Raw genomic sequence first — 14,838 nt, 5'->3', positions numbered from 1 at the left:
GGGGTACTGCGTGCAGGCGCAGCGACTGTGCGAGGCCGGACGTCCCGCCTAGGCGACCCCCAGACCTCACCCCACCCCTCCCCCTCGCGCGCCCCGGCCCCGCCCCTGAGGCAGGGAGTCAATCAGCTCGCTCCCTGCTGGTAGCCGTCAGGCCGGGGGCCCGCCCCATCCAGCCCCGCCTCTTCCGACCCTGCGCCTGTGCAGAAGGTCGCCCCGCGACCCGACCTCGGTCTTCTGCGCGCGCGCGGGGGGCGGCGTTCCCGTGAGGCCGTGCGAGGCGTGGCGGCGGGCTGTTGAGGGGCACGAGCCGAGCTTTCTGAGGTATGTGGTGGCCGCCTCGCGGTTCTATCAGGCGGGAGGTGGGGCTGTGGGAGCGGCGCGGGTCAGCGGGCTGCGTCTTTCTTCCGGGCGTCCCTGGGGACGTCCTTCGGGCGCGCAGGTACTTGCCCGCGCGGCGCAGTCGCTGTCCGCAGGGCGAGGGCCCGGGGGTGCGAGTGGGGGCCGGGTGGGTGAGGGGAGCGTCCGGAGCTTGGCGGCTCCAGTGCGGTCGGGGGGCGGCGCCCGGAGGGTTGAGGAGAGCCGCGGGGCACTGGGGGCTCCCTCCGGTGCGGGGGAGTGCCGGGGGCGCGAGTGAGGGGCGAGGGGCGCGGCCGGAAACGGGGGGCTCCAGTGCGGGCGGGGCGGGGGCGCCCGGGGCCCCGCCCGTCCAGGCCCGACCCTGAGGCGCTGCTAGGACGCGGGGGGGCGTACCTGAGCCCCGCAGGCCGGCCGGGCACCCGCCTGAGGTTTGTGCAGTTTGTCTTGGCGCCGATTCGGCGGCCTCTGTGGACGAGTAGTTTATTGACGCGCGTCCCAGTCCTCGCTGAATGCATCACCCCAAATCACCGAGTGCCGCAGATGTGTTACTGGGGCCCTCCTCTGTGCCTCCTGTTTCCGTCCTTGGAGTTCGCAGCGTGGACAGGTGGTCCCTGTGCTGAAAATAATAAATGCCTGAAGTACCTTTATTGAACGACTGCTCAGGCCTTTGGCTCTTCTCGAGTCGGGGGTGGTTCTTAAACCTTAAGCCTGATTTTCTCTGCACTAGGTTCGTCGTATCTGACTGGTTCTTGCGTGAATGCGGATGCTGACTGAGTTATTCAGGTAAATATTTAGTTGACTCTCGTAAAAAACTTACCATATTTATTTCTGTTTTCTCAGGAAGGACAGGGAAAGGAGGCTGCTTAGCCGCGTGATGGCTTGGATATATTTACATCCATGTATTTTGAATTAAAAACTGAACTGCTGCTTTCTAAAATACAACGTATTTTAAACCGTGTTATCTTTGGAAAAAATAGGATTTCCTTGTTAATTAGGTTTTCATTACTGTTGCATTGTTCTAAGTAATACCCTAATTGTTTATCTTCATCAGACTTTCCAGCTACAACTGTATCTTGTGATGTTTAGCTGTATCATCCTTTCAAAGATATAGTCGCCCTATTTGTGGTCTAACACTTGTTTTTTTTCCCCCCCCAGGAGAAATTATTATAGAGTCTAAAAATATATTTCCCCCTTCTCTGTGGACTTAACATAAAATTAGTTTTGTATGTATTTGGATTCATTTTCTAAATATCAACACTATAAAACCTTATCAGTTACAAAAAATTTGGGTAGTTAAACCATGAGTTGTGGAAAGGAGTTTGTGGAAACGTTAAAAAAAATTGATTATCCCAAAGCTGATATTCTTAATGGGGAAGATTTTGATTGGTTGTTTGAGACTGTTGAAAATGAATCATTTTTGAAGTGGTTTTGTGGGAATGTGAGTGAACGGAACGTATTATCTGAAGAGGAATTGGAAGCGTTTAGCATTCTTCAGAAATCAGGCAAGCCCATCCTAGAAGGAGCAGCGTTGGATGAAGTTCTTAATACCTGTAAAACTTCTGATTTGAAGACACCTACCCTGAATGACAAAGAGCTGGAGAAATTAGAGGATGAGGTTCAAACTCTGCAGAAATTAAAGAACCTGAAAATTCAGCGACGTAATAAATGCCAGTTGATGGCTTCAGTAACCAGCCACAAGTCTCTGAGGTTAAATGCTAAAGAAGGAGCAGCCAATAAGAAGCTGAAGCAGAGTCAGCGCATTCTAAATGCTACCAATACTAAGATCAGTAATGAGCTTCACGCTCTTACTGATCGAGTTGCAAAATTACTGGTGTTCTTCAGACATTCGAATTTGGGTCAAGGGACAGATCCACTGGTGTTTTTATCTCAATTTTCATTGGAAAAATATCTAAGCCAAGAAGAGCAAAGCACAGCAGCATTAACCTTATATACCAAAAAACAGTTCTTTCAAGGTGTACATGAAGTAGTTGAAAGTTCAAACGAAGAAAATTTTCAACTTTTAGATATACAAGCGTCCTCTATTTGTGATAATCAAGAAGTTCTTGAGGAGAGACGGCTAGAGATGGCTAGGCTGCAGCTGGCATATATTTGTGCTCAACATCAGTTAATTCACTTGAAAGCAAGAAATTTGAGCCTGAAGTCAAGTATAAAATGGGCAGAGGAGAATCTTCATAGCCTCACTAGCAAGGTAAACATGAGAAATGGGACTGGATTCATATTGAAATTGTTGTTGATAATGGAGTAATACTGATAGTAAAGTCTTTAGAAATGGGGATATAATAAGGAATCACAGTCTCTTATTTTCTGTTTGTTCAGTGTTTAGTTGTGATCTGTGTCATTGTTTCGTACAAATAGATCTTCATATTAGCCGAGGGCAGAAATAGTAATTATAACCCGACCACATTATCTAGTTCATTTTAAACAAAAGTACTTTTGCATTCTGTGTTGGTTCAGATACAGATGACCCTGACATTTCCTTTTTTATGATGAATGGGTAAAGAGCCTTATTGCTGTGTTACGGGTTTTCTGCCTTGTTTGCGCTGACCAGAGGATGGTGCTAATGAAGTTAGAGATCCGGTTCAGTGGATTGAAACCCTGATTCTTTTCTAAGAATGTATAGATGTATTATAGTCAGCCATCTGCACTCTTGGGAAGCTTGCTTTCTTGGTAATGTAACCACTAGATAGTTGAGTAAAAATAACAGCTTTTCTGAAGCTGAATACCTATAACTGACACAAACTTTGGAATGATGTGTGAAGTCCTGTTATTCTGTAGAAGTGCTGAAATCAACAGGCAGGCTGGGAGAATAGCTACTGAGATTATTTTAATTTTAAGAAAAACTTAAATAGTATACATTAGCATTCGGTGAGTAGTGTGATTTTTATTAAGACAAACATGACAAGATGTCCATTACTGTGTCTAGTATTTTACATGGTAGTAATAGCATTAAAAGTTAGCAGTTCATAATGGCTTTACCCTTGGCTTAGTCTACACTTTGCTTTTTTAAACTGTGATTTTGGCTTCTGCTAATATGAAATAAGTTATTAGTGAGTATGTTACCTGATAACCTAAAATGGAAAGTGAAAATAATTTAAAAACTATTTCAACTTTATACTTACAGTTTGAAATGTAATTGTTTTCTTTGTGTAGGTTCTTGGCAAAGATATTTTGGATGCTAAAATTTCTAGCTTGAACAGTGAGATTCTGAAACTTGAAGAACAAATCACTCATATAAAAGACAAAAGTTTGCCTGCTGTGGTAAGAGAGAATGCCCAGTTATTGAATATGCCAGTTGTAAAGGGAGATTTCGACCTGCAGATTGCTAAGCAAGACTATTACACAGCAAGACAAGAGTTAGTTTTAAATCAGTTGATAAAGCAAAAGGCATCATTTGAACTTGTACAATTATCTTACGAAATTGAATTGAGAAGGCATTTGGACATATATCGTCAGCTTGAAAACTTGGTTCAAGAACTTAGTCAAAGTAATTTGATGCTCCACCACCAATTAGAAATGCTGACAGACCCATCTGTATCTCAGCAGATAAATCCAAGGAATACCATTGATACCAAGGATTATTCTACTCATAGGTAGGCTTCATTGTTTCTTTAGTGAGTAATTATTTTTCCATTCGTTTTTGTAAAATACTAGAGTTTGAACTAAAATTGTGGACGTTTAAAGAATTCTTTGCACTCCGTTTTTGGCCTTTGTATTCTGTTCTTCCACCTTTCTGTTATATTCTTATATGTTTCTTTTTCCTTTTTAATTCTTGCTGTCTTTTTCATTTATGTTAAATCTGGAAGTAGCTGGTTTAGAGGTGAGGTGGATGGGTTGGAGGATTGAAAATATACAATACAAGGTCTTTATTCGTGTTTAGGCACTATTTATTGATAGATGTTTTTAGATTTGGGGCAGGAGTTTAACTTACAGCAGGAAGTTTGAATACAGCTGGGTGAATAGCAAGTATTGCAGAGCAGAGAATTGACTTCATGTGGAGAAGGCAGCAGTAGAGAGGGGAGAAGACTTCATTTTTGCGTCTAGTCAAGGTGAATCAGCAAGAATGAATGCTAGCTTCCAGTCTTTTCTGGATGTCTAAGCAATTGATGGTATGGGGATACTGAAATTGGAGGGCTAAAGTAGTCAAAGGACTCAAAAATCTCGATCCTACTCCTGATTTTTCTCTAGGCTAGAAGAAAATCATCTAATACTTTGTGTTCTTATTAATGAAATGAAGGGCAGGGATAGGGCTGCCTCACTGCACACTTTCAGAGGTGGCATTGACCTCGTGATTCTGTGTAAATGGTGCCCCCTGGAATTGTGTAGTGACATTCCACAAGAGCAGAATTAGCCTTAGGCTTGAACCTGTTTTAGGAAACCTGTTGCAACTTGTTAAAATAATTAAAATAATACATTTAAGAAAAATTCTGAGAAAAAGAGCAGGCACTTTTTGTCATAAATATGTAGAAAGTGCTGCCTCACATTTTTCCATTAGTCTTGTAGGACATTTCTGCCATTGATGTTTGAAGTGTTAAAGTGACCTCATGGTTCATTAGGAATTTAATTTGTCAAGCAAATATGGACATGACTGGAGTAGCAAGTTTACTATTACTATTTACGTGGCTCTTTACTGTTTACTTTTTTAAACATTTTACATTGTTTATATTTTCATTTTTTCTCTTTTAAGTTTACCACAGTCCTTTAAAATTAGGTAGGTATTACGATGTGAAAATTAAGTCTCAGAGGTTGACTTGACTTAGGTCTTACATGGCAGCCAGAACTCAGATCTAGGTCTTCTGTTTCAAGTTCATTGCTGTTTCTACTACGTCATAGTTGTGTTCTGTGAAAGAATTGTTTTCTAGGGAGGTACCTCTGAAACGTTTGTTTGAGGTAGGTTAATGGCAGTTAAAGTCAAAAAATTTTTTGTCTAAAACTTGGAAGATGGGAAAACTGGGGATTCAGATACAGTAATTAGAATACATATTTCTGTAATGAGGTAGTATTTTAGTTGGAATGTTTTTAGTTGTTTGATTAATATTTATAGGTTGTTAGCTTTCCCCAAAGATGCCCCAATATATAGTGGATTATAACTTTGAAAACTGTACTGACTTGAGAATTTTTTTCTGTAATTTTTAATCTTACATTTTAGGCTTTATCAACTTTTAGAAGGAGAGAATAAGAAAAAAGAATTGTTTATAACCCATGGAAACCTGGAAGCAGTGGCTGAGAAATTAAAACAGGACGTTTCTTTGGTACAAGAGCAGTTAGCAGTATCTGCTCAAGAGCATTCTTTCTTTCTGTCCAAACTAAATAATGATGTGGACATGCTTTGTGATGCTTTGTATCAAGGAGGAAATCAGCTTTTGCTTAGTGATCAGGTGGGTGTTTGCTATAGTAATTAAAAATACTTAAAAAAATAGTGTTCAGGGCTTCCCTGGTGGCGCAGTGGTTGAGAGTCTGCCTGCTGATGCAGGGGACATGGGTTTGTCTCCCAGTCCGGGAGGATCCCGCGTGCTGCAGAGCGGCTGGGCCCGTGGGCCATGGCTGCTAAGCATGCGCGTCCGGAGCCTGTGCTCCGCAGCAGGAGAGGCCACAGCGGTGAGGGGCCCGTGTACTGCAAAAAAAAAAAAAAAAAAAAAAGTGTTCATTGTAAAAGATGCTAAAGAAAATGTTAACATGAGGAAAATATTACTCCATATCTCATTGCCCTAATAACATTTTCATACCTCATTTTTATTCATATAAAAACATGAATATATTTTTCAGATCGTTTTGATCAGTGCACACAGAATTTTAAAAATTTATGAAATATTTCAGATGTAGAGGGATATATAATGTTTATGCTAAGAATTAAGAAAAATAAAACCACCCCTGTATTCTTTTCACCTATCTTAGTAAATAGAGGATTGCCCTTATATCTCTAAAATCCTCTGTACACTTAGTAATAGCGTGCTCCTCCTAATAGCATTCTCCTCTCTTCTTCAAAGAGTAACTACTATGCTTAATTTTGTCATTCGCTTTCTTTTGTTTATAATACAGACCATGTGTTATTTAGTTTTGTATGTTTCTGAATTTTATATAGATTGTATTAATGTATTCTTTAGTAACTTGCTTGTTTCTTAATATGATTTTGAGATTCATCCATGTTGATATTTGTAAAGCTATAGCTCATTTATAGTTTTCTCTTTTGTATAGTTAGTATTCTCTTATGTGAAATTCCACAATTATCTGTTCTGTTGACAGACATTTAGATTATTCCCAGTTTTTGCTGTTGTAGATCATACAGCTATGTATAGTCTTGTTGCATGTCTTGTAGATGCATGCCTACACACACACACACACACACACACACACACACACACACACACACTCTCACACTCACACTCACACTCACACATCACTCGCTGTCCCCTCACACAGGCGTGGAATTGCTAGATAACAGGTTCAGTTTTACAGTGTACATCAAACTGGTTTCTAAAGGGGTTGTATCATATTGTACCAGCGATGTTTAAGAGATGCTATGTATCCATATCCTGTTCATCACGTAGCACTGTCTGATCTATAATTTTCTCTCACTCTGTAGAGATGTAAAATAGCGTCCCGTTGAGATTGTAATTTGCATTTCTCTGATGGTTAGGGAGGTTGAACCCCCTTTCAGTAGGAGTTATTTATGTATTTCAAATACCAGTCCTTTGTCAGTGATGTGTGTTATGTATATTTGCTCCCTATTTGTGGCTTGTTTTTTTCTTTTTTACTGTTTCCTGTTAGTTTATTTTTGGCTTTTTTTTTTTTTGCTGTTTTAATGTCATGTAATTTAATCACTCTTAAAGTTTGCCCTTTTTTATATCTTGTTCAGGTTTGCCCATAATATCATAATGATAGTCCCCTTTACTTTATCTTAAAGTTATGCTGTTCAAGTTCAGTTCTTTAATCCACCAGGAGTTTATTTTTATGTATGACATGAGAGGTAGAGTTCTCATTTTATTTTTATTTTTTCCCTATGAATAACCAGATTGTCCCATCACCATTTATTGAGGCATACAAATTTAAAATCAGTATCTTTCTGGTGAAGGGACCCCCTTACATTATGAGATAACAAAAGGATCCTTAAATGCCTTCTGCCTTCATGTATGTTTTGTTAGATATTTTGGGCACCACCACTTCTGAACCATAAACTGGGTTCAGACTCTGTTTTCGGAGGACCCAGGTGACTCCTATCTGGGCTATAATTCTAACCAAGGGCTCTTCCACCTCTGGCCATCCTGATCTTAAGATTGTTGGTGTCCTTGGAGTCCTTAGTTTATTATGAAGAGTCTCCTGTTTGGCTTCCCACCTTCTGTGGACCTTGGACTTTGATTTTTCTCCCAGGAATCATGGATTCTGATTTTCCAAGATTGGCAATTGAATAAGCACCTCCTGGGCTCCCTTACCAACCTGCATTGTTTTATGGTCTTGTAGTTTCTTTTAATGTCTTGTTACCTCTTTGTTGCTTTTAGGAAGCTTTTGTTTTGTTTGACTAAGTACTTCATTTCACCTTTCACATTTTTTCCTGTAGAAGAATTGATCTGAGTAACTAGCTTACTTTTCTTGAAATAAGGCGGCTTATGATTAGTTTTTTTAAATAATTTTTTTACTGTGGTAAAATACACAAAGTGTAAAATTTACAATTTTAACCACTTTAAAGTGTGCAATTCATTGACATTAAATACATTCCCAGTGTCGTGCAGCCATGACACCATACATTTCCAGAACTTTTTCCTCATCCCAAATGGGCCAATCTCTGTGCCTGTTAAATATTAACTCCCCATTCCTCCTTTCCCCCATCCCTGGTAACTCTATTCCAGTTTCTGTCTCTATGAATTTGCCTACTCTAGGTACTTCATGTAAGTAGAATTGTATAATATTTGTCCTTTTGTGTTTGGCTTATTTTAGCATAATGTCCTTAAGTATCATCCATATTGCATGAGGTGTGAGAATTTTATTCCTTTTTGCGGCTGAGTATTCCATTGTGTGTATACATCACATTTTATCTGTTCATCTGTTTAATAGACACTTGGGTTGTTTACACCTTTTGGCTGTTTTGAAGAATGCTGCTGTGAACATTGTTGTACAAGTACTTGAGTCCCTGTTTTCATTCCTTTTGGGTATATACCTAGGAGTGGATGCTGAGTCATGTGGTAAGTCTCTGTTTAACTTTCTGAGGAACTGCCGAACATTTCCACAGCAGCTGCACCAGGGTTCCAGTTTCTCCATGTCCTCGCCTACACTTGTTATTTTCCCTTTTTAAAACATATGTAACAGTCATCCTAATGGATGTGAAGTGATATTTGTGATTAGTTTTTTTTTTTTTTGTGATTAGTTTTTTAAAGTCTCCTATTAGTGATTTTATCTTCTTGATTTTTTAAACAATTATGTGAAAATCCCATGATGGTGGATTTGAAAATTTCTCCTTGTAGTTCTGTCAGTTTTTTCTTTATATTTGAGTTTATTTTATAAGTTACATCCAAATTTAAAATCGCAGTGAAATATTCTGGTAGACTTAAATTGCAGTGAATTGAACCATTGAGCATTATATAATGACCCTGTGTTGTGCTTTTTGTCTTAATGTTCTCTTGTCTGATATTAATATTCCTATGCTATCTTTCTTTTGGTTAGTATTTGCAAGGTGGATGCTTTTTTCCTTTACTTAATGTATCTTTCATGTTCTTCCTTTATACTTAGCCTTATGAAATAAACATTTCCATGCTAAACGATTTTAATTTTTAAAGTTTATAATACTCTTGATCTAATTACTGTGTCATAATTTGTGTAACCAGTCCACCATCTTGGAGTATTTTGATAGTCTTCGTTTTTTTCTTTTGTTTGCTCTTGAATGAGATCATGTATATCTTGTGTATATAGCTTTTTGTTGTTGGATACTTTTTTTTTTTTGATACATTCATTTGGATGAACTCTTAGAAGTAGAATTATTGGATTTCTTGGGTATACACATTATTTTTTGGCCTTTGATACTGCCATATTGCTTTTCAAAGGAGTTGTACCTACTTACAATGTCACCAGCACTATTAAATGTCTGCTAGACACCACTTATCATATGATACACCATAATTTCATGAATTTCTAAGAAAGAAAAAACTTTTTCAGTTAAACTGACACAGTATTTCCTTATTTAGAATTTTTATTTCATGCCTATTAGAAGATACCTTTTAGGTGTGGGTTTTTATCATATCACTGTTGAATATACATTAAAAGGGAAAAAGCCAATTAAAATGGTTACGGTGTTTCTAAAGCTTCACATTTAGTGTCCACTTCTATGTTATATCTTGACTCAAAGTACTTTTAATATTTTTCCACATTATACATCAAGAATGTTGGTGGTAGCAGAAAACTTAATAACCTGATTTTAAAATGGGCTAAGGACTGGAATAGACATTTCCTCAAAGAAGAAATACAGATGGCCAACAGGTTTATGAGTAGATGTTCGATTATCTAATTATCAGGGAAATGCAAATCAGAACCACAGTGAGATAACACCTTATGCCTGTTAGGATGACTGTTACCAAAAATCAGAAGACTAGGATTGGTGAGGATGTGGGGAAATTGGAACCCTTGTACATTTTTGGTGGGCATGCAAAATGGTGCAGCTGCTGTGGAAAACAGTACGGAATTTCCTCAAAAGTTTTTAAAATAGAACTACTGTTATAATCCTGTAATCCTACTTCTGGGTATATATCCAAAGGAAATGAAAACAGGATATTAAAGAGATGTCTGCACTCACATGTTCATCGCAGCACTTACTCATAATAGCTAAGCTGTGGAAACAACCTAAAAGTCCATCAGTGGAGGAATGGATAAAGAAAATATAGTACACACATACAATGGAATATTATTCAGCCTTAGAAAAAGAGAACTGCAAAATGCCACAACAAGGGTGAACCTTGAGGAGATTATGCTAAGTGAAATAAGCCAGTCACGAAGAAATAGTGCATGATTCCACTTACATGAGCATCTAAAGTAGATTTATTAGAAGCACAGAGTAGAATGGTGGTTGCCAGATGGGAAGTTGTTGATCAACAGGTCTAAAGTTTCGATTATGCAAAATGAACAAGTTCTAGCCATCTGCTATACAACATTGTGCCTGTAGTTAACAATACCGTATTGTACTCCTGAATTTAAGAGGGGAGATCTCATGTTATGTGTTCTTACCATAATAAAAAAATATATATATATTGGTGAGGGAATTCCTTGGCGGTCCAGTGGTTAGGACTCGGCGCTTCCACTTCAGGCGGCGCAGGTTCAGTCCCTGGTTGGGAGAACTAAGATCCTGCAAGCCTTGTGGCATGGCAAAAAATAAAATATTGGTGATAAAGTGCTTCTAATGAGTGTCTGGTCAATAACAGTTACATGATGCTCTTGATTGTACAGTGCATGTTGATTTCAGTTATATTAAAATGTGAAAGATCCTAGAATCACTAAAATATGGTGATTTCACTATAATGTCATTGGGTATCATTATTTAATGTTTTTCCCTATCCCAGCGAGGTATAAAGTGTCATCCATATGAATTTTAACTTGCATTTTTATTAATGAAGTTGAATATTTCTCAGTATTTGTAGGAGTATTATTTTAGTAACTGTTAAGATCTTTAGTATTGAAACTAAAGGTTAGATGTTTCTGATTGTATTCAAGTTTACAGAGTTTTTCCTCAAAGAGAGACCAATTAATGTGGATATTACTTGATTTTTTTTTTTTAATGTAGTTAGTTTAAGAAATACTCTCTGGAACTGGCATTTATGACAGGTATGAAGCTGTTATTCATGAACTTGTACGTTAGAATCACCAAGGAGCCTGTTGAAATGTAGCTTCTGGCCCTGTTGCAGAGTGATTTAGTGTAGAATGAGGTGCAGGAAACTATTCTTAACAAACTCCCCCAGGTGATTACCATGCTGTGGACCATGCTGAGAGGCTGTGGGAGGTTGAGGTGTAGTTACAGCTACAGATTTTCTGAGAACCTCTTTGGTAATACTGGCTGAAAAATTATAGGAGTAGAATACATGACTAGAAGGCCATGGAAACTTGTTAATAAACTGCTTTTAATGTTAAGAAGTGAAGAATTTCAATTATTAACTGTGACGGGTCCAGCATGTCTAGGTTTTTGAGAAGAATTACATGGTAAGTCAGGATTGTTGAATGCCACATATAGTTCCATCTTCTGTAACAATGTGAAAAAAGAAAAATGAGATTTTTGTTAAGGTAATTCTTTTATATTGGTAATTGCTTCATTTCAAGGTTTTCTCAGAACCTGTGATGTCTAGAGTAAACAGCTTAGGCTAAAACAAGGTTTGATTACTTAAGCAGAGTGTAAGTTCCAGGAAGGAAATGGTGCTCATTCTTCTATTTGTAGACTCTAAAACAGTGCTTGGTGCGTGGTGGGCATTCAGTAATATTTGAATGTATGAATATGCAGAACAGTTTACATATCAAGTACTCTTCAGGGAGTAGGAGTTTGCTTTGAATCACTTAAAATTGCCTATAGGAAGTGGTTGCAGTGGGTCTTATCAATACATAGACTTTTTATTAATCCTGCTATGGATTTTTTTTTTTGCCCGGGGCCCGCGGCCTGTGGGATCTTAATTCCCCGACCAGGGATGGAACCCCCCCCCCGCACCCGCTGCAATGGAAGCTCGGGGTCTTAACCACTGGACAACCAGGGAAGTACCCCCTGCTATGGATTTTTAATTGAGGTTCATTTATTGTTGAGATTGTGGGAATAATCATTATATCATTTAGATTCTTCTTATGTAAATTACATTTTAAATTTATAATTGGTAGTATGAATAGAGCTGTTGAATTAAAAACATTACTGTTTTCCTTTTAGGAGTTAATGGAGCAGTTTCATCAAGTTGAATCTCAGCTAAATAAGCTAAATCATCTTCTTACTGATATTCTTGCTGATGTGAAGACAAAAAGAAAAATTTTGGCATCTAATAAACTGCATCAAATGGAAAGAGAATTATATGTATATTTTTTTAAAGATGAAGATTATCTGAAAGATATTGTGGAGAATTTAGAAAACCGGTCAAAGATTAAGGCTGTTGGTCTTGAAGATTGAAAATGAAATCTTTACTGCACGTGCTGTGTTTTAATATTTTATATATTAGGAGGAGAATATAGCTAATAAACACTGAAAATTTTAAATTCTAGGTCAATGGAACGTTTCATTTAATGAATTCAAGTATTATATCAATTTGGTTTATTATATGTTTGTTCAAAGTCCCAGTGCTTTTTATGACTTGAACATTTGCTTGGTGGCACTTAGTCCTGGTAACTTTTAAGTTACAGGGAAAAAGCATTATTATATAATGCAGATATTTTTTACAGAGTTAATTGTATCTCTTTTTTTTTTTTTAGAGGTAGAAATTTCTGCTGTTAAATATTTTAAAAATTTGTAGGACTTTGAATCAGCATTGTTAAAGCTGTAGACCTTAATAAATGGAATAGTTAAGTCCCCTCATATTTGTCTATGAAGTAAAATTCTGCCACTCAAACTGTATTCACCCATAATTCCCTGCTGTAGACTTCGAGACTTAAATTTTAATGTTCCTGCTTGTACCACAAAGAATGTCAAGTCTCCATTGGCCATTGCTCATTTTAGCGGTTGGGTCCTAGGGATTCAACATATCTTCAGGACAGATCTCAGCAGTGCTTTGACTTCAGTCTGACTTACATATAATGAATGTCTTTCAAAATGAAATTTCAAAATTCCATGGAAGTGGTTGCTCAGATGATGTATAACACTATTTTAATCAATTTCTTAAGAGTGAAAATACCTAAGTGTTGGATTCTATTGGTTGGGATACAAGTGTAGTATTTGGACAATTAGAAATTATTTTAAGAGTTGAGGTAAAATAATTTGAAGTAGTTTATTTATCAGTTATTACATCAAATGATTCTTGAGTGCCTAGTTTATATGTGACCTCTGTTACATACTAAGTAAGCTTTATGGAGAAAAGAGAAGATTTAGACACTACTTTCAAGAAATATTACTGCTCCAAAAAGGTATTACCTGCTTGTAATGTGGAATGCCTGTCTAAAGACTTCACATTTTAGGTGATGTTTATGGAGTTTTTTAGCTATAACTATCAGAAAATGGGTATGCTTAGATGACATATGGGCCTTGACAATTTTGAATTTGCTAATTATTGTATTTGTACATTTTTCAAATTTTGTATTTGTTAAGTAGATCTTAATATGCTTGAAAAATTTGTAGCAATAAGTTTTGCCTAAGATTTTGTTATTAACTCCTCACAGGTGACCTTTGTTTGTTCCTGTTTTTCCCTCTGCCCTACCTTGGAATTGAGAATTTACTTGAAATTTTTCTCCTCTCCAGTAATGTGGGAAAATGTCACCTGGTTTCCTGGTTCATGAAACAACAAATTCTGTTTAGATTAGTGCCAAATACATTAGATGTATTACCAGCTACTCGATGATTTGTACTGTCCCTTCTAGACCTTCACCTGCTCAGCCCAGGGGACCAGTACAGCCCAGCAGTGCAAGTGAAAGGATGTTAGGTTATGTGTCTGTCATAATAACCCAAGTCAGTTAAAAATAATTTTTATGTTACTAGATCTGTATGTTTGAAGATTATAATAGCCGTTTGTTTCAAACCTCAGGAAATATTTGAGTAGATTGCTTGCTTCAAGATTGGAGATACATTCTTTACTTTGTTGTCTATTTACCATAATACCCAGTTGAGCCTCTAAATGTTTCACTTTCTTCTTACTATCTTATCTGTATTATGGGGACAATTAATACCTATTTCCTGTAGTGGTGAATATAGTAATTTTTATGAATGTCTCTATGTAAAAATTTTTACATGACTTGTTTCTTATTTTGAAGTCTCAAAATTAATATATGGGTATTATGTTTATCTTACGTTTAGGATTTTATGAAAATGGAAGGTTACGAGGCATTTGTAGGCTTTGACCTCTGTAAGATACCACTCTCCAGTGTTGCTCAGAAGATTATGTCTGCTATGCATTCAGGTGATTTAGTGGAGTCTAAGAATTGGACAGAGAGTGAAAAGAGTGAGTAATTTTTATGAACCTTCATATTTTTTGTTACCTTGAGTCTTAATTATTCTTAAGACTAAGTTTTGAAAATCATTGACCTTAAAAATGAAAGTTATTTTACCAGCAAAAGTGGGTTTACTCGAGAATAGCAGAGAATTGCAATTTGGGACAAGCATGCTATACAAAGGCCAAAGGCAAGTCTAACAAAGGAGAGGAACATTATTTTATAGAGAAAAAGGTGGATGTTGGCAGGGGTTGTTTTGAATCAAAGTCTATTGGAGAAAAGTGAGAGTTCAAAGTGCTGGTGGTTTCCGGCGGAGTTGCTCGGGAAGTGGATTTCTTGTGGGAGATGCCCTGTACGTCTTTTCCTGTGGGGACCTGTAATTGATGA

The 14,838-nt window shown here is 37.7% G+C and overlaps 2 protein-coding genes across 2 annotated transcripts in view; both read left to right on the top strand.

Moving 5' to 3' along the window:
* Positions 1-206: 206 nt before the first annotated feature.
* Positions 207-14,838, top strand: part of POLN (DNA polymerase nu) — a 170,662-nt gene continuing 156,030 nt past the window's right edge. Inside the window, 3 exon segments of the mRNA XM_079919909.1 lie at positions 207-321; positions 1,085-1,140; positions 14,318-14,462. Of these exon segments, the coding sequence (XP_079776035.1) occupies positions 14,324-14,462 (139 nt within the window). The 5' untranslated portion in view covers positions 207-321; positions 1,085-1,140; positions 14,318-14,323.
* Positions 271-14,321, top strand: HAUS3 (HAUS augmin like complex subunit 3). The gene is made up of 6 exons (XM_079919910.1): positions 271-321; positions 1,085-1,140; positions 1,513-2,566; positions 3,529-3,968; positions 5,525-5,753; positions 12,254-14,321. The coding sequence occupies exons 3-6, from the start codon at positions 1,658-1,660 to the stop codon at positions 12,485-12,487; spliced, it is 1,812 nt and encodes a 603-aa protein (XP_079776036.1). The 5' UTR covers positions 271-321; positions 1,085-1,140; positions 1,513-1,657; the 3' UTR covers positions 12,488-14,321.

Source organism: Stenella coeruleoalba (assembly GCF_951394435.1).
Source record: "Stenella coeruleoalba genome assembly, chromosome: 4".
Classification (NCBI taxonomy): domain Eukaryota; kingdom Metazoa; phylum Chordata; class Mammalia; order Artiodactyla; family Delphinidae; genus Stenella; species Stenella coeruleoalba.
The sequence above is the reverse complement of the archived record's forward strand: the minus strand, read 5'-3'. Positions and strand labels throughout refer to the sequence as shown.